At 39.8% G+C, this 25,014-nt stretch overlaps 1 protein-coding gene across 1 annotated transcript; it reads right to left on the bottom strand.

The window, feature by feature from the left end:
• Window positions 1–1,635: 1,635 nt before the first annotated feature.
• Window positions 1,636–24,070, bottom strand: ccdc3a (coiled-coil domain containing 3a). The gene is made up of 3 exons (XM_041780402.1): window positions 23,227–24,070; window positions 20,051–20,228; window positions 1,636–4,329 (listed from the first exon to the last, which is right to left on the bottom strand). Exons 1-3 carry the CDS (start codon window positions 23,631–23,633, stop codon window positions 4,024–4,026), a joined length of 891 nt encoding a protein of 296 aa, XP_041636336.1. The 5' UTR covers window positions 23,634–24,070; the 3' UTR covers window positions 1,636–4,023.
• Between the last annotated feature and the right edge of the window lie 944 nt (window positions 24,071–25,014).

The following is a 25,014-nucleotide window of genomic DNA, read 5'->3' as shown; positions in this document are numbered from 1 at the left end:
TTCTGCTTTAAATGAGCATATCTCTTCCTCTCTGCATCCCTCCTCATCATCCCTGCCTCACATTTTGTCGTCTTTTTGTAATTTGTTTCCCTTGCCTTTTGCAGCAGTCTCATGATGTGACGGCTCCTCGCCTCCCTCCGGAGCTTTTGATTTTTCCAGACTGAATTAGAGGAATATTTCAGCGACGTCCCGCTGTTCAGAACATTGCTGCCCACGCAAACACATTCCAGTCACTTGATGGACCAGACACACATCTCTTTCTCTACCCAAAAACCTGCACATGTACACATCAAATCTGCTCTGACCTTAACCTCTCTTTACACTCTCTGCGTGATGCTGTGGGGCTTAACTGAACCACTGAGTCTGTGTGGCTTTTTGAGCTTTTTTTCATTGTACTCCAGTGACCCAAATGTTAACATCCTTCTACAAAACATTGCCACATACATTGTGATGTTCATATAAATCCATTTTATATGCAGAAAAACATATGTACAAAAATATACACATTTAAGCTTTGAAAACTCAACACAAAAATTAACCTTCGTAGACATCTCAGAAATGTACTCTGAATTACACCGGCTACAATAAGAGACAACATCGGTAAAAATCTTCAGGATATAGCCTGAAATAAAATGCTTCTATAGGCTGTGACTACATAAGATGCATGTTATGTTTTGTAGGTTTGTTGATGCAGATCGGTAAAAAAATGAGTTGCAAAGCTGCAAAAATAAGAGTCGGACTATCCACCTCATTCCTGGAGGCTCTACTGTAGATATGATTATGGGTGCAACTTCAAGAGACGTATTGAAAAATATATTGGTCCAATGTGGGCTTGTCAGTGGAACAGTTAAATCCAGCCTGCAAGATTATTTCATATTTCTGTTATAACTGGCCCACCAGTCTGAGGTCTGTAGATTTCCTCAAATATAAAAATGTGAACTTATCTTTGATGATTTAAGATATCCTTGTTAAGTCAAAAAATCTGAAAAAGTAAGGAGTAAAAATATTTAGATAAGAAGTTAGGAGTGTGGAAAAAGAAATTAATTTGTGTTTTAATTGAACATTTTCAATTTAGCATCTCACAATTCAGACTCAAACTGAGGATTTTGACTTTGAATTTCATACTTTGAGCATTTCAACTCATAATTTGACTTCTCATATAATATTTTGAGCTTTAGGATTAATAATTCTAAATTTTGAGGCATATTTTGACCTTTTTAACTAATTATTTTGTATTTTATCTCATGTTTTAAACTCCAAGATTTTATGTCATAATCCCATAGTTTGACCTTTTAGACTCACAATTTAAAAATTTGCATCAAATTTTGACTTTTAATTTCATGATTACAAATTTTATTTCCTATTTTGACCTTTTAAACTCATGATTTTGACTTCTAATATATTTGCCTTTAAAAGACATTATTTTTCAATTTCAATTTCATGTTTTGACCTTTTTGAACTAATAAATTTACTTTTCTCAGACTGTGAGCCTTTAAACTTATCTTCTTAACTTTTTAAATGTCAAAATAATTGATCACCAGGGATACGTTTTTTCTTTTTTTTTTCATATTTTATTACCAGTGAAGCAAGGTTGACAGTTTCTGGTTAAAAAGCTGACCCTGTTAGGCCCTCAGGTTAGTCCTGAATCCAGAATCCGGCCCCTGCTGTGATTGAGTTTGACGGCCGAATACTTTTGTCCATATAGTGTAAATTTGGTGAAACAGATATAGTAAACAGTCTATCCAGCGTTCCAGGTTAAAGAATTTCAGAACATCCACAAACTGAAGATGCTCTGGATGGACCCTTCATCTGTTTTGAAGGTCTACAATTCAAGTCAAAGCTTGATTACAGACTCGAGGTCTAGGTGTCCCACCTCCTTTATTAGTGGTCTTACTACTGGTGATGTTCCAAGGCAAATCATCTCCCATCTGGTAAATAACAAATTATAATTCCATCTAGCTTGACAGAAGGCAACAGAAGTCACACCCAGAATTCATGGAGTATCTTTGTGGTTAGGAATAAGGTGGATGAGTCTGATTAAAGCTGCTAAAACCACAGTTTGACGCCAACAACAGGTGACCTTATTCAAAGGGAAGAAAGTCACTCATACGCCATTGAGATGAATCAGCGTTTTTACGTGCTGCTACGGAGTAGTTTTTGCAATTTTTTTTTCAGCTCATTGTTTTTGATTTTGTTGTCCTGCAACTAAATGTTTTGAGACAAAAGGCTCTCTTCAGCTTTGTTTCCAGTTCTTTCTTAAAAAGAAACTTATCCTGTTTTTATTCATACTTTACAAAATTTGCCAACTTTTTTTTGACAGAAATGTATCATGTTTTGAGCGTCCAAGAGGGTTCAGCTTAATTTATATACAAATAGGAGAGATCCAGGGAAGAGGGTTGGGAGCCACTGTAGATCATATCTAGTTTAACTAATATATCAAGCATGATTTCTCTAGTACGGTTTATTTTAATGAGGACTTTTCTCGACCTAAGTCAAGATAACCTCTGTAGAGCCAACATCAGTCTCCTGTTTTTACAAACCCTAATTTCAGAAAAGTTAGGACGCAATACAGTGATTTGAAGACCCTTCTAAACCTATTTTCAATTGAAGACTAGACAAATACAAGATTATTAATGTTTGAATTGATAAACTTTATTATATTTTACATGGCACTTTATTTAGTGGGCCCTAATTACCTAGTATTTTATAGTCATGAGTGCAATTATCTAGTAATTTCTCAAGAAAAAGGTGGTAATTACCTGGTTTAAGATGGCATTTTACCAATTAGTAACTAATTATTTACCTAGTAACAATGTATTAATTATCAAGTAATTCTTCATTATATTTTGGAAATTCTCTGGTAATTAGGTGGTAATTTACCCTAACCCTAACGCCCTAAAATTAAACTCTCACCCTATTCAGAAAGGACTTTCTTTAATTTAGTGGGTCAAAATAATGAAATTACCTGGTAATTATCATGCAACTTTTACAGAAAATCTTCATCTTATTTCTATGAAATTACTCTGTAAAATACCACCTAATTACCAGAGAATTGCCACGATATTACGAGAAATTACCTCAACTATTACTAGGTAAATCCTCTCTTACTATAAACATATTTCTGAGTTATTACTTTGTAAATGACCAACTTATTACTCAGAACTTACCACCTTACCCTTGAAAAATTACTAAATAATTAAACTAATTACTATAAATTTACTATGTAATTAGAGCCCACTAAGATAACCTGTTACCATATTTTATTCTATTTATTTATTTGGAAATGTAGACATTCTGAATTTTATGCCTGCACTTACAAAAAAGTTAGAACAGTATCATGTTATCGCTGTGTTTTTTCACCTTTCTAGGACTGATTGTTGAAGTACAGTATTTACAGAGCAGAGTAATGTTGATCAGTTTAAACTTTAAATATCTATTTCGCTTTAATATAGGTTGAACAGGGTTTGCAAATCACTGTGTTCTGTTTTGTTTTCCACGCTCACAATGTCCCAACTTTTTCAGAATCCTCAGATCTCTACATGACTTTCTTTTGCTGTTTGTTTCGAATGATTAACTTGTATTACTTCAGGTGAGGAAAGCAGACTCATAAATAGTTAATAGGCAAATGGATTACGCTCCAATAAGCTGCTAATGTTGCTGTTGCTCTGCTTTGGGCAAAAACACACGGTGTGATCACAGCCTGAGCGGAGCACTAAGCAGCATGAATCCAGTTAGCAGAGCTCAGAACTGTGAGAGGAAACACTGAAAAAATAAAAGAGGGGTTCTCCTAGTTCATGCTTTTCTTCTTTTTTAAGATTACTTGGAACGACTGAGGCATGGCTGTAGTATTTTGGCAAAAAAGGTATATAAAAAAGAAGTTTATTTACAAAAATATCAAGATTGTTCCTAAATAGGTGTTTTTACTCAGCTGTTATTGTGTTGTCCCTCACATAAAGACCGTCCTGCAGTCTCTCCTCTCCAGTCCATGTGGGTTGCAGTTTGGGGCAGGTGGGATTGAATCACTTAAAGTTGGATTCGTGGTCGTATCGCCGTGCTTGCGTAACGCCCTGGAAGGAGCTCATCCTGCGTTATAGCATTGAGGTGGTGCCCCGCTCTCCGCTCTGCAGCCTTCAGCTTCTCCTGCAGCTCTTGAACCTCCTGCTCGGCCTTCCTTGCAGCCTTGCGGGCGTTCCTCAGGGATCGCTTCACCTTACGAACGCGGTCCTTCAGCTGCCGGTTCCTCCTCTCCGCGGTGGCCAGGCGATCCTGCAGCTTTCGGCCCCGCTCCTCCTCGTCGAAGAGTGCGACCTGCACCGAAGAGCACAGCAGCTGGAGGAAGAAGGATAGGAGAAAGTTATCAGGGTTGTTTTCTTAACAGGCTGCTGTAAAAGAGCAGCTGCCATGATGTCAGGTGGTTGTGCTGTGTGGGAGCACTTGTGATGTGGCTTTCCCAGCAGCCTCTCTGATAAAATAAAAAATCCTTCTTTGTTTGATCTCCACGTTGCTTTTATTTCTCCCTTGCTTGTGTTATTTTCTCCTCTGCAGAACCCATCAGACTTGAAAGGACGGAGGACAGGGAATAAAGTGAAAGTCCTGACCCTTGTCATTTTTATTTATCCACAACGGCCCCTGTCTACCGGTGCAAAAACACAAGAGGGCCATGCATGCTGTCTGTGTAACGTAAATGTTTCACCCCATGGACCTCCCAGCCTCCCTGACAATGTGAGGGTCACGTACTTTGATGTTTCAGGGGCCCTGATTTTCCATCTCATTGGTAGACCACAGCTGACCTTTGCCAGCGGGGTTAACAGGGTGAGTGCTCACACCGCCACAGCGGGGAGCGCATATGTGTTCATGTAAGACCAGACTTACAGACAAAAAGACCATCCTTTAAAGGCTATTAAGTTAGGCTGCACTGATGGTTGAGTGGTTTAAGGCGCGCACCATGTACGCGGGCGGCCCGGGTTCGAATCCGGCCTGTGGCCCTTTGCCACATGTTTCTCCCCGCTCTTATCCCTGCTTCTGAGTCTGTCCACTGTCCTCCTCTATCCAATAAAGGCACAAAAAGGCCAAAAACTAAATCATAAAAAAAAAGAAAAAAACTCAAGTTGGGACGTTGGGAAAGTTGGGACGGATATTGTTCCATGAGCGCTTGGCAAACAAAAATAGAGGCTCATAGCAGAAATAAATCAGAGTACATTGACAAATCTGAAATATAAATACAAAAATGTACTTGCTTTCCACTTCCTTATAGAGCACCACAACTTAGTGAACTACTTAAAATTCCTCCAGCCAAGGAATAACTTACAATGATTAAGAATAGATCCTTTTTTTATAGGCAAAATCCACCCTTCTGCAACAAATCAAACCTTTTCATTCATTGAATACAATGCAATGAAGATATTTTGGGTTCTTTAAGGGCTGGTGGGTCCAGAATCTTCTCCAGTGACTTTTTTGGATAGTCAAAGAAAATTTGATGCTATTTTAATTACTCACAATCGCATTTCAGTCCTGGCCTGTGGTGACTAGACTAGAGAACCGGGAGAATTCCAGGTGGGCCGGTGTACAGTGGCATTAAAAAGGGTGCACTCGTGAGAGAGACATGGGCAGGAGCGTTTTTAACCCACAAAACTCTCTCTGTCTCTCTTTGTCTCTGCACTTGGTCATGCAGGGAGGGCCGTCTGTGTCCATCTGTCTGGAAACACTACTTCCATATTTACCTTGTCAACAACTAATCTCTGCAGTCAGGGATATAATCGAGAGAGAAAGATGGATAATAACTAGAGTAAAGTTAGACTTAAAACAATCGAACATTTTAGAACAGGGGTCATCAAGGGGCCTGATTTTGTCTTGGCAGGCGCTTTGGGGGCCAGACTTTCAAATTACCTAAAATATAAAATAAAAAACATATATATATATTTTAAAAGATTTGTTTTGGGGCTTTTTTGTGCCTTTATTAGATAGATGAGGACAGTGGATAGACTCAGAAACGGGGACGAGAGTGGGGGAGAGACATGTGGCAAAGGGCCTCAGGCCAGATTCGAACCCGGGCTGCCAAAACCACAATATCTACATTTTTCCTCCTCACATTGTCTGAATTAAATCATCTTTAGGGGCCAAATGGGGAACTTTAGGGGCCCAAATATGGCCCTCGGGGCCGCCAGTTGCTTTAGAAGCAAACCTTTCTTAATGTGCAAATTTATTTTGTTAGTACAAGCTCACAGCTTGATGTAAACGCACCAGGTGGACATGACATAGGTAAGGTTTCGAGTGGCAAAATTAGGTATAACAAAAAAAAGTCCTATAGCAAAAAATGGCATAAAAAGAGGTTGATAGGGTAGTTGGGCAGAAAAAGTGCTGGAAAGGATTCAAAAAATGGCAGAATTAGCAGAAAAGGTGGTGAAAAAGGATTAAATGTGGCAAAAATTGGTAAAATGAGGCAAAAATGTGTAAAAAGTGGTAAAAATGGGTAGTAAAACAGTGATGTAAAGAGGCTGAAATGTGGCGAGAAAGGGTAAAATGTAGCAAAATTAACCAAAATTGGCAAAAACTGTCTGAAGAAGTGGGTTCAAGAGGTTTAAAAGTTGCATAAATAAATAAATAACTTCAATATCAGACCCTTTTATAGCTTGACACACTTTTCAGCTCTAAAGTGAAGTGATTTAACCAGAATACCATTATCACCAATAAATCACAGCAGTGGAGGCCCATCAGGGGCCCAGCCAAACCTGTGGACAGGCCTGTTTATATATCAGTATTGATACCTGCTATAATGTTTGGAAATATCCACACATTTAATATCGCCCCAAATCCAAAATTGTGCATTCCAACTAAAAATATAAGTTTTTAAGGTTCAAAATGAACCTTTAAGCTGAAACTCTTAAAAATGTCCCAACCTGCCACAATTGTGATTATAATGAAGAGGAAAGTGTTCCAGGAGAGAAAGAGAGATCTCAAACTGTCATTGCACCGATGCAATTAAAGCTGGGTCAAGGATATGACCCACTGTTACATTTTTAAAATGTAATTTTCAGTGCTGCACAAACAACATTCAAATCAGCTCCATTTTTCAGAAAGGAAAGCTTCAATCTCAGCGAGGCTTAAAAACCTAAAAGCCAAAACCAAAGACAATCTACAGAGATATGGAACGGGATGAGAGGGATTGTTTTTTTTTATTATATGTGAGAATTAATCCATTAAAAATGTATTTCTCAGTTTATTTAAAGAAAAGTTATCACCAGATGACGTAATGAAGGTCCATTTTCTCCAAGCATAGAGGCTTTCTCATGCTCATAGGAAGACTCTCAGTAGGACACTTGCTGCACACAGGCTCACACCACCTGTCAAAACATCCGGGTGTTACCTGCCTGCTGTTAAAGCATCATCTGTGTAAACAGTGTTTAGGGAACATGTGAAGACTCACACATGCATGTGGAAAATGTCCATAAACTCAGAAGAACAGAAAATAATGGTTTTCTGTCTAAAACACTCAAGACTTTTAGATAAATGTATCACACATCTAAAACAAACCACTCAAATTAAAGTAAATGCAATATAAAGACAATATGCAAAAGGGAAATGGCTCCTTTTCAAAACCAACAGATAAATATGAACAAACAGCATAATGTTAGAAAGAGCATATTCAGTCTCATTACTAAGAAAGTTGTCACCACAATGATACTGTCAGTAGAAACATTCTGCAGATGGCTTAATGGTTAAGTCCGCCTGGGTTCAAGTCCAGCTTGCGGCTCCTTTTCTTTCCCCACTCCCTCATCCCTGTTTTGGACTCTATCCACTGTCCTCATCTCTCAAAAACAGCATGAAAAGCCTACATACAAAACCAGCAACTTACTGATTCCTCACTTGTTGATATCATCTAATGATATTAAGGGCTGCATAGTGGTGCAGTGGTTAGCACTGCCACCTCAAAGAAGGAGGGTTTCTGGTTCCAGTGTTGGACATCGGACCTTATTTGTTGAAACTCCAGGTTCTCCCAGTGCATGCATGGGGTTTTTTTTGGGTACTGCTTCCTCCCACAGTTCAAAGACTTGCCCATTAGGCTTCATGGTGGCTCTAAATTGCCCGTAGGTGTGATTGTGACAGGAATATTTGTCTGCCTCTATGTCAGCCCTGTGTGACTGGGGTGTACCCTGCTGCTCACCCAGTCACAGCTGGGATAGGCTGCAGCCTCCCCACAGACAGTTAGAGGATCCATAGTATCCAGCTGAAAGGAAGCTTTCATCTGCTGTTGTGGAGTCAGACACTGTCAATCCTTTATAAGGGCCCTAATAAAGAAGTATTTCTTCATTTACATTATAAATATCAGTTAGGATGTGATTATACACCTGGATGTGTCCTAAAATGTTGGAAATATCTGACTGTTACACTAGTTATAATTATTTTATATCAGGGTTATCCAAACAGTGGCTCCTGAGCCAACTGTGGCCCTTTATCAATAAATGTAAGGTTATTTCTACTTAATTACTGAACATTTGATTCATTTACATAATAAGGATCCTCATTTTTATGGTAAAATCAGCGAAAAGGTTAAAAAACAGAATTCCAAAAAAGTAAAATGGGAAAAAAAAAGTTAGTAAAAAATAAAATGGAATTCATAGGGCCCTACTTTATAGCACTGTGTGTGTATATTGGTGGCAGTGGTCTAGTTAGTGCCTAAACAATTACTGTGCCATATAAACAAAGATTTCCCTGAGTTTAAAAGTGTTTGTGGTCTGTTTGTGCTACGTTTAATGTCAGCATTTCGGCTAAACTTTAGCTCTGCTGTCTCAACAGCTGAGGTTTATGAGCTGCTGTTGTACTGAAGCGCGTTTCTCCAAAGCGTACCCACATTTTCAAAGTTATCCTTCCTTCATATAAGTCCACATGACTATATTTCTGAAATGAACTGTAACTGTGAGACGTTTTGGTTCTAATGGATGAGATACATCCAGCTACCTAGTGAGCACCTATGGCTGCACTTTGAAGAGGTTGCCACGGGTTACGCAAGATTAAAGATGCTGAACCAAAGCATGGCGGAATGAGCTCTGATAACAGCGCAGTGAACCAATCTCTGATGTTAAAACCGGTCAATAGACCGATTCATGCTACATTTTTATCGATCCAGGGCACAACGCACCGATGCGCTTGGACCATTGACGTTAACCACCACTACTGTGTAAATCTTTCCCAAGTCATAGTTTTCTTGCAGACTGAGTAAGATTGTCCTCCAGAATTTTCTTATATTTTTCCACATTCATTTTACTCTCTACCTAAGCCTTCCAGTGCCAGCCACTGAGAAGTATCCCCACGGCATGATGCTGCCACCACTGTGCTTCACAGTGGTGATGTGCAGTGTTTGCTCGTGGCTTCTTTGCCACTCCCACATAAATCTTTGACTGGGGAGTCTCTCCCATCTCAGCTGCTGAAGCTTGTAACTCCCTCAGAGTAGTCATAGGTGTCTTGGTGGACTCTCTCACTAGTCTCCTTCTTACACGCTCACTCAGTTTGTGAGGACGGGCTAAACTAGGCAGATTTACACGTGTGCCATACTCTTTCCATTTGGTCATTGTCTTGGAATTGTTTTTGCAACTTTGCATCAATGCTTGTTGTATATAAATGGGCCATAATGCATTGAAACAAACTAAAAGACATTGGATGCTTTTTTGGTAGTTTTCTAAGCGCTTTGATGCTTCAGCAGCCATGCCGATGATTCATAGGGCATCCTGGGAGATTTCCTGTAATACTCAGTTTGGAGTGTGCCTCTGGAAAATCTCAGTTTGAAGGGCCTTGCAGCCCTGGCATTCCCAATGAGAATCAGAGTGCCCTACTAGAAGACATGAATGTGAAAAATGTAGGGTTAGGGGTAGGGGTGTAATGGGACTGAACATTAGAGTCCCACCAGCCTCCACAACTTTTGACACTTTAAAGTGAGAAAAAGGATAAAAGGAAGGAAAAGGAGATTTTGAAAAAGTGTCAGGATTTAGAGATGTGTCTTTTATGCGTCCAACCTGGCTTCGGTGCGCTTTTATTCCTGCAGACTTTTGATGACTTATTATAAAGACTCAGCATGAGTCCCCTCAGTCACCTCGTCCCCAGCAACCCCCTTCACCGCGTCTTTAGAGCTTCACCGCTGACGTCAAAGACACAAGACTGAGTCTCCTCTTTTCTCACGAGGTTTTACTTTGCTTTGATTGTGTATTTCTCTGTGTGTGCGCACGCATGGGGATAGGTGCTTAAAAAACAATAAGGCAGAGAGAGATGAAAAGATAAAGGGAACAAAAGAAGGCCGAGGGAGAGGAAAAACAAAGATGAGAAAGAGAAAGAGAAAGTGGGAGACAGCTTTAACTACTGTGTAAAACTGTGTGAATACACTGTTGTCCCCCTTTTATCCCACTGAGCGTCCACATAAAATGTTAATGAGAGTCAGAAAACTTGTTAAAGGTGTTCACATGACAGGAGAGTTCCCTCTCTGTTGCTACAGCGGAGTCATTAAAGAGCATGTAAACACAAAAATGTGCTGATGAAGAAGCATTCAGGGAATTCATCTCTATCTACTGCAGCCTGTCAAGTGAAGGATAAAGATAATCTGGAGGAGACGGATCTGTATTAAACACATGATTAGTGGGCTTACTGCAGGCTCTACCTCCTGCTCCTGGTTAAAGCTGCTCTCAGCGCCGCTGATAAGAGGACGCTTCAACAAAAGCTAATTGAAGGTTCTGGGAGAAAAGTGGAGGAAGTCTCTTGTCTTTCCTCCTGCAGGGGCGTCTGGTTCCCACGAGGCTGAAACCAGAAGCAAACCACCTCCCTGCTCCAGTTTTAAGGATGTTTTGTGATTTAAGGACAGCTGGAGGAGGTCTGGAAACCTCAGCGCACAGAGAGAATAAGACAGGCAGGACAGGAATTTGGATAAAACTCAGAAAAGCACTCAGGAGGGTCGGCAGACATGGACCGAAATCTCCATCTCTTTTGAATGGTGGCATATGGTATTTATATATCCAGTTTAGTCAGGAGCCACATGGCCAAGAAACACATGATTTGCGGCTATAGATTGTTCTCTTTTTGCAGTTATTAATAAGAACTTGTTGCTGCTATTTATGTTTGGTGATGTGGCTTCCTTTGCCCTTAAGGAAACCCTAATGCTGGAAGAGAACCAGCAAAAACCCCCAGAGCAGAGCAGGCATCAATGACGACAGAATGACATTGATTAGGCCGGAAGCAGAATCAAGGAGGAGCTGGGGTGGAGGAGGGATGCAGGAGCAGCTTGCAGAGAGATGCCTGAACTAACACTAGAATAACAAATGGTTACCACAATGTCAGAATTAGTAAAAATCAAACATGTTTGATTTCTTAGACAGTACACAAATATTAAGCTATTCTTTATTTTAGATCACCAAAATTTGCAGACAAACTCCTCTGCAATGTCTAAATCGCACTATAAACACTGGTAACATATCTAAGTCACAAACAATTTTCTTAATCCTTAAATATCATGTGTTTGAAAATGCTAAGATCTCAGGAATGTATGATCCTTGGTTATATTTTCTACCAAAAGAGAGAGAATAATGTCTAAGTTGCACAAATATGTTGGAAAATTGAGTGGAACCAGCGAGGACCTTCTGCAATTTAGACAGAATGAGGAGTTTCCCTGCAATTTTTGGTAACTACAAAACAGAAAATTTACCCAATATTGCAAAGCATCGGTTCCCAACCTGGGGTCCAGACCCCCACTGTAAGGATGCCAAAGATCAAAGATTACTTGCAGTTAGAAAAAGCTGAATTACTTTGTTAGTCTGACCAAAGATCTTCATATATGTACAAGTGCTAATAAAAAACTGAACATCATTTAAGACTTAATTTTTCCCATGATTTACTACAGAAAGTTACATTTCTTTAAATTTTAGATTCATCACATATAAAGTGAGACCGTTCAAAACTTTTTGTGTTAATCCTGATGATTATGGCTTACAGCTCATGAAAATAAAAAATCCACTTTATCAAAATATTAGAATTTTGTTGAAATGTTCAATTTTCAAAGGTTTCCTGAGCCTTCACTCTCTCACTCTGGTTCAGTACACACAACCATAATCATGGGGAAGACTGCTGACTTGACAAATGTCCAGAAAACAACCATCGACATCCTCCATAAGGAGGGTAAGCCACAGAAGGTCATCACAGAAAGAGCAGGCTGTTCTCAGAAGCTGTATCAAAGCATATTTATTGAAAGGTGACTGGAAGGGAAAAGTGTGGTAAGAAAAGGAGCACAATCAACAGGGATGAGCTCAGCCTTCAGAGGATTGTCAAACGAAGCAGATTCAAGAACTTTAGGGCGCTTCACAAGGAGTGGACTGAGGCTGGAGTCAGTGGATCAAGAGCCACCACACAGACGGGTCCAGGAAATGGTCTACAAGTGTTGTGTTATAAGTTTTAAACCACTCCTGAACTACAGACCATGTTATAAGCATCTCATCTGGGTTAAGGAGGAAAAGAACTGGACTGTTGCTCAGTGGTCCAAAGTCCTGTTTTCAGATGAAAGTATTTATATGTAAATCAAGAGTTTGGAGGAAGTCATCTGCTGCTGTTGGTCAACCGTGCTTTATCAAGTCCAGAATCGACGCTGTCAGCAGTCTACCTGGAGATTTTAGAGCCCATCACGCTTTCATCTACTGAAAGGTTTTATGGAGATACTGATTTCCTTTTCCAGCAGGACTTGGCACCTGTCCACAGTGGAGCCAAAACTACCAGAAACTGGTTTCCTGACATGGGGTTACTGTGTTTGATTGACCAGATAACTGGCCTGATCCGAACCCCGTAGAGAATCTGCAGGGAAGATGAGACACACCAGACCCAACAATACAGACTAGAATACTGCTATCAGAGCAACCTTTAACTTCTGTTAAATAGAGTTAGCGTTAATGCCATTTTCAAAGCAAAGGCACGCAACCTTCCATAGTTCAGAGAGCTTACTGAATAACCAGCGACAATGTCAGGGGTGCTTTTATTGTGAAATGCTGTTTTACCATTATGGAGTTACGAATGTCTGAAGTGGATAAAAAAAAAAGGTATGGTAGAGATTCTAATGGTAAGTTTACTGACTTTAAATCAGTTAGTTAGTTGGAGGTTTGACGGAGGTGTAGATTGTGACTGCTGCTTTGGCCGGATGATGAAATGCTTTACATGGTTGGAATCACAACAATCAAAGCTTTCTATTCTCAGCATTTAATGAGACAGTTAATGTCTTACCCTATCTCTTGCTTGAAAATATATCAATATATACTTAAAAACTCACTTTATTTCCCAGCCCTAGTACACAGAGACAGCGGTATCTAAAAGACAAAAGTTAAAAAGCATGGAAAATCCTCACACTTCTCCTAAATTCCCGGAGCAAACCACCTGTTTTGTCGCGCCTTGCCTGCAGGTCGTGGCCTATACATGCGAGTGCTCGTCCTCAGAATGAGCAGTGTCTTTAACCCTAAACCCCTGACCTTTGACCTTTTAATGCAGGAACCAGACCCTGCAGGTCAAAGAAGAGGAATAAACCACACAAATGCACCTTTACTGATTTAGAGCTTCAGTATTGACTACCAACAACAAAACAAATGTCATAAATCAGTTTCAGAGACAATTAATCAAAGGTTGCTCTACATGTTGTTCAGGTCAGTGGAGAACTTCCTGTCTCTTCATGGATGTCGATCATTGAGTAGTACAAGTAGCACCAAACTAGGGATGTGAATCTCTCCTTTACAAGATGATTGGATTAAAACTACAATTGATTCATTAACATTCTTTAAGATGCTAACTGATTTGGTCTGACTCAATTTGATTACAAATGATTTCTTACAATCTGATGTAAGCATTTTCTTATACTCGATGGAGCAGAATAAAGGGAGAAATATATCCACACAAAATAGTCCTTATATTTTTAGGCAACTTTAAAAAGTAAAAAAACAATTAGGCCTCCGTTACAAACAAATATGTTGGCATTATGTATGAATTTAAGACTTCATTGCGCTACCAGATGTCACTAAGTACTGGGGGGAAGAAATATGAAAGTTGTTATTAGGAGTGCACAAAAGCTGCTTGGCTGTACATACCACTTTAGATGATTTAAAACCACTGCTAACAGTTGAAAAATGTAATGCTTGCTGAAATAGACAGGGGCGTCCCTGAGAAACATCTGGATGGAAGCACATGCTGCTCCAAAACCTGTATGAACCTCTCAGTATTAATGCTTTCACAGATGTGCAGGTTATCTATGCCATGGGCACTAATACACCCCCCACACACACACACACCATCACACATGCTGGATTTAAAGCTTTGCATTGATAACCATCAGGATGGTCCTTTTCCTCTCTAGACTGGAGGACTCAATGATCGTTCTTTCCTAAACAATTTGAAATGTGGACTCATCAGACCACAGCACACTTTCCCACTTTAGGTCGGCCCATCTCAGAAGAGCTCAGACCTCAAGAAGTTGATGGTGCTTCTGGGTGTTATTGGCTTTAGCTATGCATGGAGGAATCCTAACCTACATTTGTAGATGTGGTGGTGCACCGTGTTAACTGACAACGGTTTTCCAAAAGTGTTTCTAGTCCACATTGGAATCAAGTTGGGAAATTGGCACCCACCATCTGCCAAGTGTGAGTATTTTTGAGCAGTATCGGGGTAATTTGCTCAACCTTCCACCCACCGCTGCAGGAAAATAAAAGAAGAGTTACAGAGTGATTCTGTGACAGTTGAAATGAATCCCTGCAGTCTGCTTATTTCAATCACTTTATATGCAGAGCCACGTGGGCCGAGAAACATTTAGTTTGTGTTATTTTGCTGAACTCTGTAAAGAAAATGGCACATTTACGCTCTTGCTGACCTTGTCCTGCACTTGCGTACGTAGTTCTAAAGACATCCTGCTGTCTTCAAACATGAGGCATGTGGAAATAGCAACGAAATAGCACTTTCCAGCATAACCTTTATGACCTATTGCTTAAATACTGCAGGTCTTGGTGGTTATAACTACCCTATAAATTAAGCTGCTTGTTGAATTAAAGTGGCTGGAAAAAAAGGATGTGGACGGAAGATTTTTGAGTCCACCAGTCACTGTGGCAGGTTGGTGAAAAACCAAGCCTGGTTGTAATATCCATTACATGATGATGCCAGTTTTTAATACAGTACTGCCTGGGAGATTTAAGGTCATGGGCATTAAGTTAAGTTAAATTATACTTTATTAATCCTTAAAGGGAAATTCACAGTTTACACTCTATTGTTATACAAGCTACACACACATAGGCTGAATTACATACAAATACACATGCAAAAATGGGACATGCACTAATGGAGTGATGGCCTTGCAGCTCTAGTTGAAGCGCTACAGTGAGTGGTTGGAGGTTCAGACAGTGCTCAGGAAGTGACCTGGCACCTCTCTAGCTACCAGGTGAAAGTCCAGATATGGTCTGGCCAAGACTTGAACCGGCAACCCTCCGATTCCCAGCCCAAGTCCTTCCAGGCTGAGCTGCTGCCGCCCCAAATGTAAATCATCTGGTGAAGCCTGCAATTTTGTCCATTCCAAACTGGGTGCATGTTGGCTGCGTGTTGGCTGTAACACGTCGGGTCTGGCTTGCACTTTCATGGCTTTTATGCCAGCCACAGTCCTGTTTTTATTCAGAAGTTTCACCTCAGCAAATCGGCCTACAAGAGACTTGATTAATTACAAAACTGACCCCAAAAAAATCTGCATTAAAGTCCTCCTAGCAAATAAGGCCAGTGTCATTACAGAAATGCCAAACTGGGCTTTAACTTTGAACTAGGGGCCGACCAATATTGGTTTTCCAGGGCCGATACGATACTGATTATTAGTATTTGGAACCAATATGCATTAATTATGACATTCAAAATGTCTTTAATACGACAAAAATGAAATTGCATGACCAAACAAGCATGGTAAATGGCACAGAGCAAGCAGGAAAGCAGGAAGTGTGGCCATGCTCTTACAGTGTCAGTGTCACCCCGGCGTAAGTGCTGATTGGCTAGTCACTCACATGACATCTAGCCAATGAGATTGTGCTGTGTACAGGATGGTTGGGGGCTGTGGAGAGTAAATGTAAAGCCAGAGGGGAAGACACATTTTGCAGTGGAACCAAAGTAGTACACTTTTTGATAAATACAGTAAACCTCAACAATCAGCCAGGTAGATCAGTCAACCCCTACTTTGAACAGCAAAACTGGAAGTGTTCTAGACAGTGTTTACTTTGCCTGTGACATACTCTACTGATACATACATATCTGTTAAAATGAGGTACACATGGCTCTCTATTGATCATTTCTCTGTCTGTTTTGGCTGAGAGATGCTCACAGTAAAAATAGACTAGCTTTCTATTCTCTAGATTCTCTGAGTGTTACACGCTGCACTCACACTGGCAGAGTGAAAGCTCTGACTTGTTAACATGCATGCTGAAATGGAAATCAAACCATCACACAGCTGTTACGCCGCCACCATGCACCCAGTCTGAAAGAGCCAGAAGGGTGAAGTATGGCACCCATAAAGACACAGCTTAATTTAATCAAGTCAATTATAAGTCATTAGGGTTCCTCATGCCTGACTGTTTAATTCTTTTCTTTTATGCATTACTGACTTGGCCTCCCTTTAAAGTAAAGACCTTTTTGTGAAGCTGGAGTGCTGGTGTGACACCACTGAGACTTTAAGTGAAAAGTTTTAAAGTTTTGAACTGGTTAGGTCAAATCTGTAAAGAGTCAGCTCTTAATGAAGTCATAAACACTTCATGTCCAGGTCTACTTTCAAACCCTTGTTTTTATGAGTGACTCTGAGTCTGCAGCTGTGACACAAATACTGAGTATAGAGAAGCAGATTTCTCAGGTACTTCATTGACGCCTGATGGAAACAGTTTGACATATTACCAGCTGCTCTGCTCCGTTCGGAGATGTGCTAATAAATGCAAACAAGCTGCAGATCTTTCTTCCTCTGTTAACAGTGTGTCATCTTATCTGTGGCGTCGGGTCAGCAGGCTGCGTTTCTTCATACTGATAGCTGCAGACTGACACGCTTTCAAACTGCGACCTGTTTAAGATGTGGATCTCTGCTATTTGGCCTTTGACACCTCAACAGTCAGTATCCTGTCTGCCTGAGGAGCTGGTCAGGCAGACTTGGACCAGTCAGGGTCTACTTTGATCTTTAGCTGGTGGGGACGAGGTCCCACATGACCAGTCACATGATGGCAATCTGTTAGAAGAACAAACAATTCTTCTGTGCATGTTTGTGCATTCTTATATGTTCTGTTCTATAGATCAGAGCGGTGATACAGAGCGTTTGCATGTTTGTGTAGATGTGTGAGCTGCCAGAGGGGTGTTACACTCTGTTTCCACTGATCCTCACCACATTCCTGTCAGCATAGTCACAACTCATGTCAGGATTAGGTGTCCCCAAATACAGTTAAAGCTTCTGTGAGGAGGTTTAGCTGGCAATTTCACAGCCTCACTTTATCAGTGATGCCTCCATTTGACCTACAAAAGCAGACGACTCCATCATCATGCAGATTTACTATTTTTATTTACTTATTCTTAATGCCGTCACTGCTGTCGGATTCCAACAAGACGAATTACAGCACATTTACTTAAGAGACTATGTTTACATTTTTATCAGCACAGTTTCACTGTGTGTCAACTGGTTGAAAGGAAGTAAGAAAATATTTTTTCTTAAAATATTCAACCCACACCAAGCTGCACCCTCTAATATTGATGAATTAAACCATTGCAGAAGTGAAGAAACTGCAGTTCACTGAGTGTCCACTTGAGGGCGGCTCTAAAAGCCCTACAGGTCCCATACATCCCTATATTAAAATGTCTATTTTTACAGCAAAGTTATATGGTGGAAACGTCTGAATGGAGGACGACAATCATACATGACAGTATTTACACGCCGTGTGACGCCTAAAAGTACATTTTAAAGCAATGAATCACATTTATGATTTATGAAGTGTGCCGTGACATTGTCACATAGTTGTTAGTAAATAGCTAGCGCAGTAGTAACTCCTTCAAATCATGACTTAGACCACGGACTAGCTTATGTAAACTCAGGATGGGTCAATGTGATGGAGCATGAGCGGCGCACTTAAACACACAATCATAGCCTGTGTTCTTTATTTTCAATATATCCGTAAGCATTTGGGAAGGGCAGGACGCAGTGACTGAAATTCATGCCAAAGCGAATCAGGTGATGTGCAAAAACATCTTCTGTGCTAGGAGAAGCTTTCAGTGTGGCTCTTTGCTCTTGTTTTAATAAAGAAATGTGGTCCAGTTCTAATTTAACTGCTGCTTTTCTACAGCTACATCCGAGCTAACAGCTACAGCAGTAGCAGCCACCCTATACATCCATTTATTTACAGTTATTAGCCCACGTGTACATACTGAAAATACAATAAATTCCCATCACTAGTGGCTAAAGATTGAAAATATGAGAAAACACAATTGTTGTGTTTTCTATAATTATTGTGCTGAAAATATTTTTTACATTCATGTGCCTCCTTTGTAGTCTGTTGGGAGATTCATTGTATCCTCTGGTTTCAAGTGTGGTCCTGGAAAATCACACTTGGCCCTTAGCCCTACCTCTGGATTCAAAAGCAAATTGGGACACCTCTTCACCTGACGTGAATGTACAAAACCAAGGGGTAGGGTCCCTTATCCCCCTTAAGGGGATATGGGGAGGGAAATGGGATTCACCCTTAATCTAGCCAAAAATATATCCTTGATGACTTAAACTGACTTTGTCAAGATGACTAAAACTAGACTAAAATGTAATAAAGTTTTCGTCAGATAATCAAAATCCATGATATTTCTCCACTGTGGGTAAATCTGTCTAATTATGATGCCTCTTGGCTGTAGAAAGCAGGGACCCTAGGTTTGACAGTGTATAGAACACACTACCATGATCTGGTTCTAGATTCAGGCAAGAGAATAAATGCTTGGAATAAAAATTAAGACTAAAGTGTGCAGACTTTTTACAGACTAAAACTAGACTAAAATGTTGAGTTTTCATAGATTAAAACTAGACTAAAACTAAAAAGGGCAGAAATGACTAAAATGTGACTAAAACAAAAAAAAAAGATTGCTATTCTCAGCTCTATGTTTCATTCAGAAATGTGGTCTAGGTTTGATAACACTGTTGCTATACTAGAGCTACGTCTGAGTTAATTGCTACACCGATGGCAGCTATTGCCATTAACTTACAATACAATTAAACCCCGCCTGTTGTCACCACCCCATTCTCCTGAAATGACGCTGATTTGTTTGGCACAAAGGATGAGGATTGAGGCTTTGGTTTTGCCTGAAGACAGACAGGCAAATCCATCTGCTTTGCAAGATTAATGATTTGACAGATAAGCCATTTGAGCTGGGGTCTTCCCACATATGCAGCTACTCAGTTTTTTGCTAAAGGACCGTGACTAGTAGAGGTCAGTTTGTTTAATTACACCAGTAAGACAAGATCTTTGTTTTCCATCTGGATTCTGAAAAATAGTCAATCGAAAATTAAAAGTAGCATCAATATTGTTGACGTAGAAAAAAGAAAATAGAAAGGATTGCTGCTTTAACAATATAAAAGAAAAAGAAGAGTAAACTTTTGTGAAAAAACCTCTCGGATTTGGCCTTTTTCAAGTGCATAAATGTTGTATTTCAGTCTAAGGTGAAAGAGACTCAGCTGTTATCAGTCTTAAAGCTGCTTTAAATCACAACCATTAAATCTGGTGTACATCCTACACAGCTGAAACGGCACGTTAAGGTCCAGGAGCGATAAAAAATACTAACAAAAGCACAGTACAGTTTCAATATTTGTACACCAAACACATCATCAGTTCTCTGCAGCCTGCTGTTAGTCAGGATTTCTAATCTGATATCTCCATGGCAACTAGCCCGTCTCTGGTTTGTTTACATCTTCAGCAAACACCAAAAAGCTGACCTGACTCCAGAATGAGGCGTATTTGTTAACCTAATGCAATAAGGCAGTGCATGTTTTGAACTGATGACTAGAACATGTCTGATCCCCTACCCTGTTGTCCTCCTGCGTGTCCCACTCAGGGCTGAAGGTGTGGAAAGGCTGGCTCCCCTGGGTGCAATTGGAGAACTGAAAGAGGCTGGAGAACGTCCGCCTGTTCTCAGACGTGTCGGGGAAGATTGCATCCTGGAAGTTGACTCCATGGGGGAGGATGTTGTAGTTCTCATCCATCCTGCATTGACAGAGACAGTGAGAGGGCTTAGGCTGCTGCAGGAGTGAAAGTTGGTTTAAGTTTGCAGCAGTTAAGTCAAATATAGACTTGCAAGTTCCACAAGCTGATGCATTTCAGAAACTGGAATTGCAACACTTATGAAGCCTGTTGGAGCATGCTGTAATTAAAATGAGTGCAGCTGTCATATTTTTACATGAGTGCCCAGGTTTTGCCAAACATATCTTACAGTAGAACATAGTTTTGTTATAAGAAATCAACACAAGATACCTGTGCCCTAATTAAAGACTAAGTGCTCAGTGGTGGGACCCCTAAACCCCAAACCATGCTGGCTCTCACCGCCAACATGCAGGCGTTCTTTATCTTAACTTCCTTACCTCATAGCCATCACAGCCTGAACAGCAATGCTTTCTTCAACAGACCCAGGCATGTACATGCCAGCTCCTGGTAGTGTAGCTTTACTACAGACTCTTACACGGCCCTTAATGGCCCCCATAAAGAAAATCTTACTTCCAATGCCAACATAACACATGCAAACGAGGTGCAAAGACAAAACATGAGACAAAAGACAAAGAGAAAACTTAAAAAAACAAATTAACACTGCTGACAATAAGTGACAAGTGCACACAGAACCAGGCTGTCCTCTTCCATTGTGTTCACAACACCATCCACTGAATATTAAAGTTGCTTCTTACAGGTAGGACTTCTCTAACTGAGTTAGTAACTTCACTTACGCCGCAAAAGTGTCTAAGGCCCAAAAGCATTCTGGGACAATAAAAAAAACATTTAGAATGACTGAGTACTGTTAACTTAAAACCAAAAGTATGTTAACGCAAGTCAGAAAAATAGAGCTGAAATAGCTATTTTGGATTTTAAGTTAATACCGCTTATTCTTTTTAACAACCTTCAACTGTTCACTCTTACAGTACAAACGTTTACCTCTACACACCAGGGCAGGGCAATACATCGAAAATTAGATTACATCGCAATATGGCCTGATGCAATTTTCAAATTGCAGAAGGTGCAATATTTCTTTAACCTGAAATTTGTGTCAAATACCAGTTTACAACTTTTTTTGAGGCAGAGATGTTATGCGTTACATATCACGCAATCATCCACATGGAATTTTTAGAATAGTCTACATAAATCCTACTTTTTTGTACTTTTTTAAAATCAAATATGAGAATAACATAAAAATTTAACTCCCTTCAATACATTAATACCTATCCAATTTGCAATAAGAGTCAAAATCATCACAGTTAGATATTTTTCAAAATTGTTCAGCTCTAGTTCTATCAAATATTGTGTTGGTTATAATATAGGAAGATTTATTGCTTGTGTTTGTTGGTTAAAAAAAGCATAATGTAAGGAACTAATAAATAATCGCATATCAAATCACAATTGCACCTTATTTAGATTTTTTTCCCAAATCATTCAGCCCTACTACAAACTAGTGTTGTGTAAAATCAACACAGACACATGTTCAGGTTTTATCAACAGAGTTGATTTACCTCTGTCATATATTAAAATATTTAACACTGTCAAAAGTGTAGTTTTAACTTTATGTAGTGTGGACCAATGCAGACACTCTGAAAGTGTTAACACTGCTGATTTTGCTGTGCATTTGTAGTGGAAATGTCATTGTCTGTTTACATAATGCTGTCAAAGAACAACGATGAGGTGTCAGGAATTTAAAAAGTTGTCCTATTTTATAGGAGATTTCACCTCCTACCAGGAGTGTAGCTAGAGTTTTAGGGCCCCCAGAGAGAATTTCACACAGTGCCCCCACCTTAAACTAGCCAAGCAACAAATGTTGCCTCATTTTTACAAATTTATCTGCATTATAATGTATTTTTTAATTATAATTTCCCCATTTAGGAGCAATATTTTTACTGTTTAAATTAAATTTACTTGCATTATTTTGCAGCGCTGGACTAAACCATTTGAACATTTTTAAGGGAGGAGCAATGGCCCCCCAGTATTACTCTATTTGATTAAAATTCCAGTCTGTTGACTGATTCATTTAGTCGCTTTTATGACACTAAATAGTAAGAAAAAATAAATAAAAGCACACTTTTCATTGCAGGCTTCTCAAGGGCCCCTACCTCCTGTAGGCCCGGGTAATCGGTGCCTTTCTCCTCTCTGTGCTACACCCATGCCTCTGACCCTTGTAACTCTGTTTTAAGGAACACTTGAAAACAGGACTGAGCCTGTTTGGTAAGTGTTTGTTTAGTGCAATCTATTTCTTGTGGCAGAAGTTTAGCATTATCATTCTTTAAATTGCTTTTCTAAAAACCCACGGCTTTTAAATTTCTCTCGCTCACAGACAAAGTGACACATTCTCTTTATAATTTCATCCTGAGTTCATCTGTCATCCTCTGCTCTCAGTTCCAGCTGCTCAACTTTTCAAATCCAGCATAGGCTACCATGTAGACTAATTTTGCAACATACTTAACTTGCAACCTTAAAAATGTGCCTCAGAGTAGCTATCTCTGGACAAGGTGGCATGATGAGTCACCACATCTACCAGTATTTTAGGCTCAAGCTGATATTTTTAACAAGATAAGCTACAAGAAATGATTTAATTTGAGTAAATTGACATTTTATGCAGAACTGAACACCCCCATTTGGCTGGAATAGTTTTAGAGGCAGATTTTGGACTAAGACTGGCAGATGAGACTCTTCTGAACTAATAGTGGAATATTTGACTATTTGGGGTCACCCTTATTGCAATTAAATAAGTGCAGATGCCATATTTTTAACTGCACCGTCTAAGTGTTTACACATATCTCACAGCCTTGTCCAAACAAACCAGAAAAAGATGAAGAAGCTGAAGAGTTATGGGGGTTTTGGTATGAAATTTCTATCTTGCAGAATGCACTTCTGTCTGGTTCAGACTTATTGAGTGCAGTCTGATGGCAGCAAGACTCCCTTAAATAACATCAGAAGTATGCTAAAGTTGCTATTTATAGTCCAGATGTGGCTTTTACTTGGAGCTCACCTTAGGAAAAAGAAGTAGGAGTAGTTCTCCATCACGGTGTGAGACTGACAGGACAGATAGCCCAGTCCGGTCAGGTTGAGCCTTGACCCAGCAGGTACCTCCAGCATGCTGCCCCAGGCCTGATCACACAGCAGCTCTACCTCCGCGGAGTACAGCAGCCCTTCCTCCGCACCTTCGTATCCATAACCGAACCCGAAGGGCAGCGAGTTGTACAGGCTGCCCGCCCCGCCACCCAGGGGTTCCCGGTGGATCGCCAGCACCCGGGCATACACGATGATCTCCGCCAGCTCCGCCCGGCAGCCCTCGCTCAGCGGCCGCCACTCCGAAGGGAGCTGACAGCCGTGCGTAAAAGTGTCCAAATGCGTAAAAACGCCCAGTGTTGCGAGGAGAAGAGCCGTGGAGAGCATCTCGAAGTTCCTGGTCTACAGGTATACAGCGATTTGTAAACCCAGTGGGGATGATTTACGCAGAATAAGAGTGATAGCAAAAGTGCTCCAGGCTGCTGTCCAGCACCAGCATGCACGCATCCAAGTCACTGAAAGTGGGTTTAAAGTCGTTGCGTTCTTAGACCGGATCCTTTGTGGGGGCTACCTGGCTGCTTGGGGATGCTTTGCTCCAAGAAATATATATAAAAAAGCTAGCCAGGTAACTATTTAAGCTATGTTCGTCCACAGCACGTGCTTTTGTCCATCAGCTACACCTGCACAAGCCAAAGTTTCTCACCTCCGGACGCCTTTGAGAGAAGTCAAGAGTCAGACTTATGACAGAAACGGTGTTAACTCCAACCTGTCGCAGAGCTCTCTGTGGTTCCATCCCATCTGTGGGATCTGCTAGAAACATAAGCCCCACCGGAGCGCGCCGGTGCTGCGTTCAATGACTAATGGGACGGTAGGACAATTGAAGTTTATGCTTTATCTGGTTGCGTTTAAGCGTTTGCTACAGTGGCCCTGAGGGTAAACTGCAAAAATATTCAGCAAGAGATCACATAGTTTTAGGAAACTAAGATATTGCTGATTTTTTTGTTTTAACAAAACGTTTTTGCATTTCATTTTTTTTTTGTATCTCTTTGAAGTTTTTTGTGTCTAAAAAATCTTTTTTGTGTTTTAAGGTTTTGTGTTTCACGTAATGCTTTCTCATTTTACTTTTTAAAAAGAATTTCACATGCTACCCATTTCATCCTAATTCTTTTACATTTCACAACATGTTTTTTTTTTTATTTCAGACAATGATTTATATGTCATGAAAAGGATTTAGGCCTACCTGTCACAAATGGTTGTTTTATGAACTGTTTTTATATTTCCTTTTTTTTAAAACTTCTTTTTGATGTTTCAAAATGTTTTTGTGTTCCATGAAATGTTTTGCATTTCATAATTTTTTTCTCATAAAATATTTTTGGTTCATTAATTCCTTCATTGCATTTCACAAAATGTCTTTTTTTAAATCCTTTTTTTGACATTTCAAAATGTTTTTGTATTTCATTAAATGTTGGTGTGTTTGACAAAAAAGTTTTCCTGTTAAATTATGTTTTTCTTTTTGCATTTTTTGTCTGTCTCATTGCTTGGTTTTTGTGTTTTATTAAAAGTTTGTGTGCTTCTTAAACACTTTGAGGGATTTTTTATGTTGTTTTCTTTCACATTATATTTCATTATTTGTTTTTTTTTTCTTTTTTTAAGTGTTTCAAGTCTTTTTATATAATTGAATTTAACGGAATTGTCACAACTTTTGTATGTTTTATTGACATGATTTTGCTTTTCACACATTTCTGTGTTTTATGATTAAAAATGGCAT

This window comes from Cheilinus undulatus, linkage group 23 (genome assembly GCF_018320785.1).
Source record: "Cheilinus undulatus linkage group 23, ASM1832078v1, whole genome shotgun sequence".
Taxonomy (NCBI): domain Eukaryota; kingdom Metazoa; phylum Chordata; class Actinopteri; order Labriformes; family Labridae; genus Cheilinus; species Cheilinus undulatus.
This window is presented reverse-complemented; position numbering and strand designations above follow the sequence as displayed.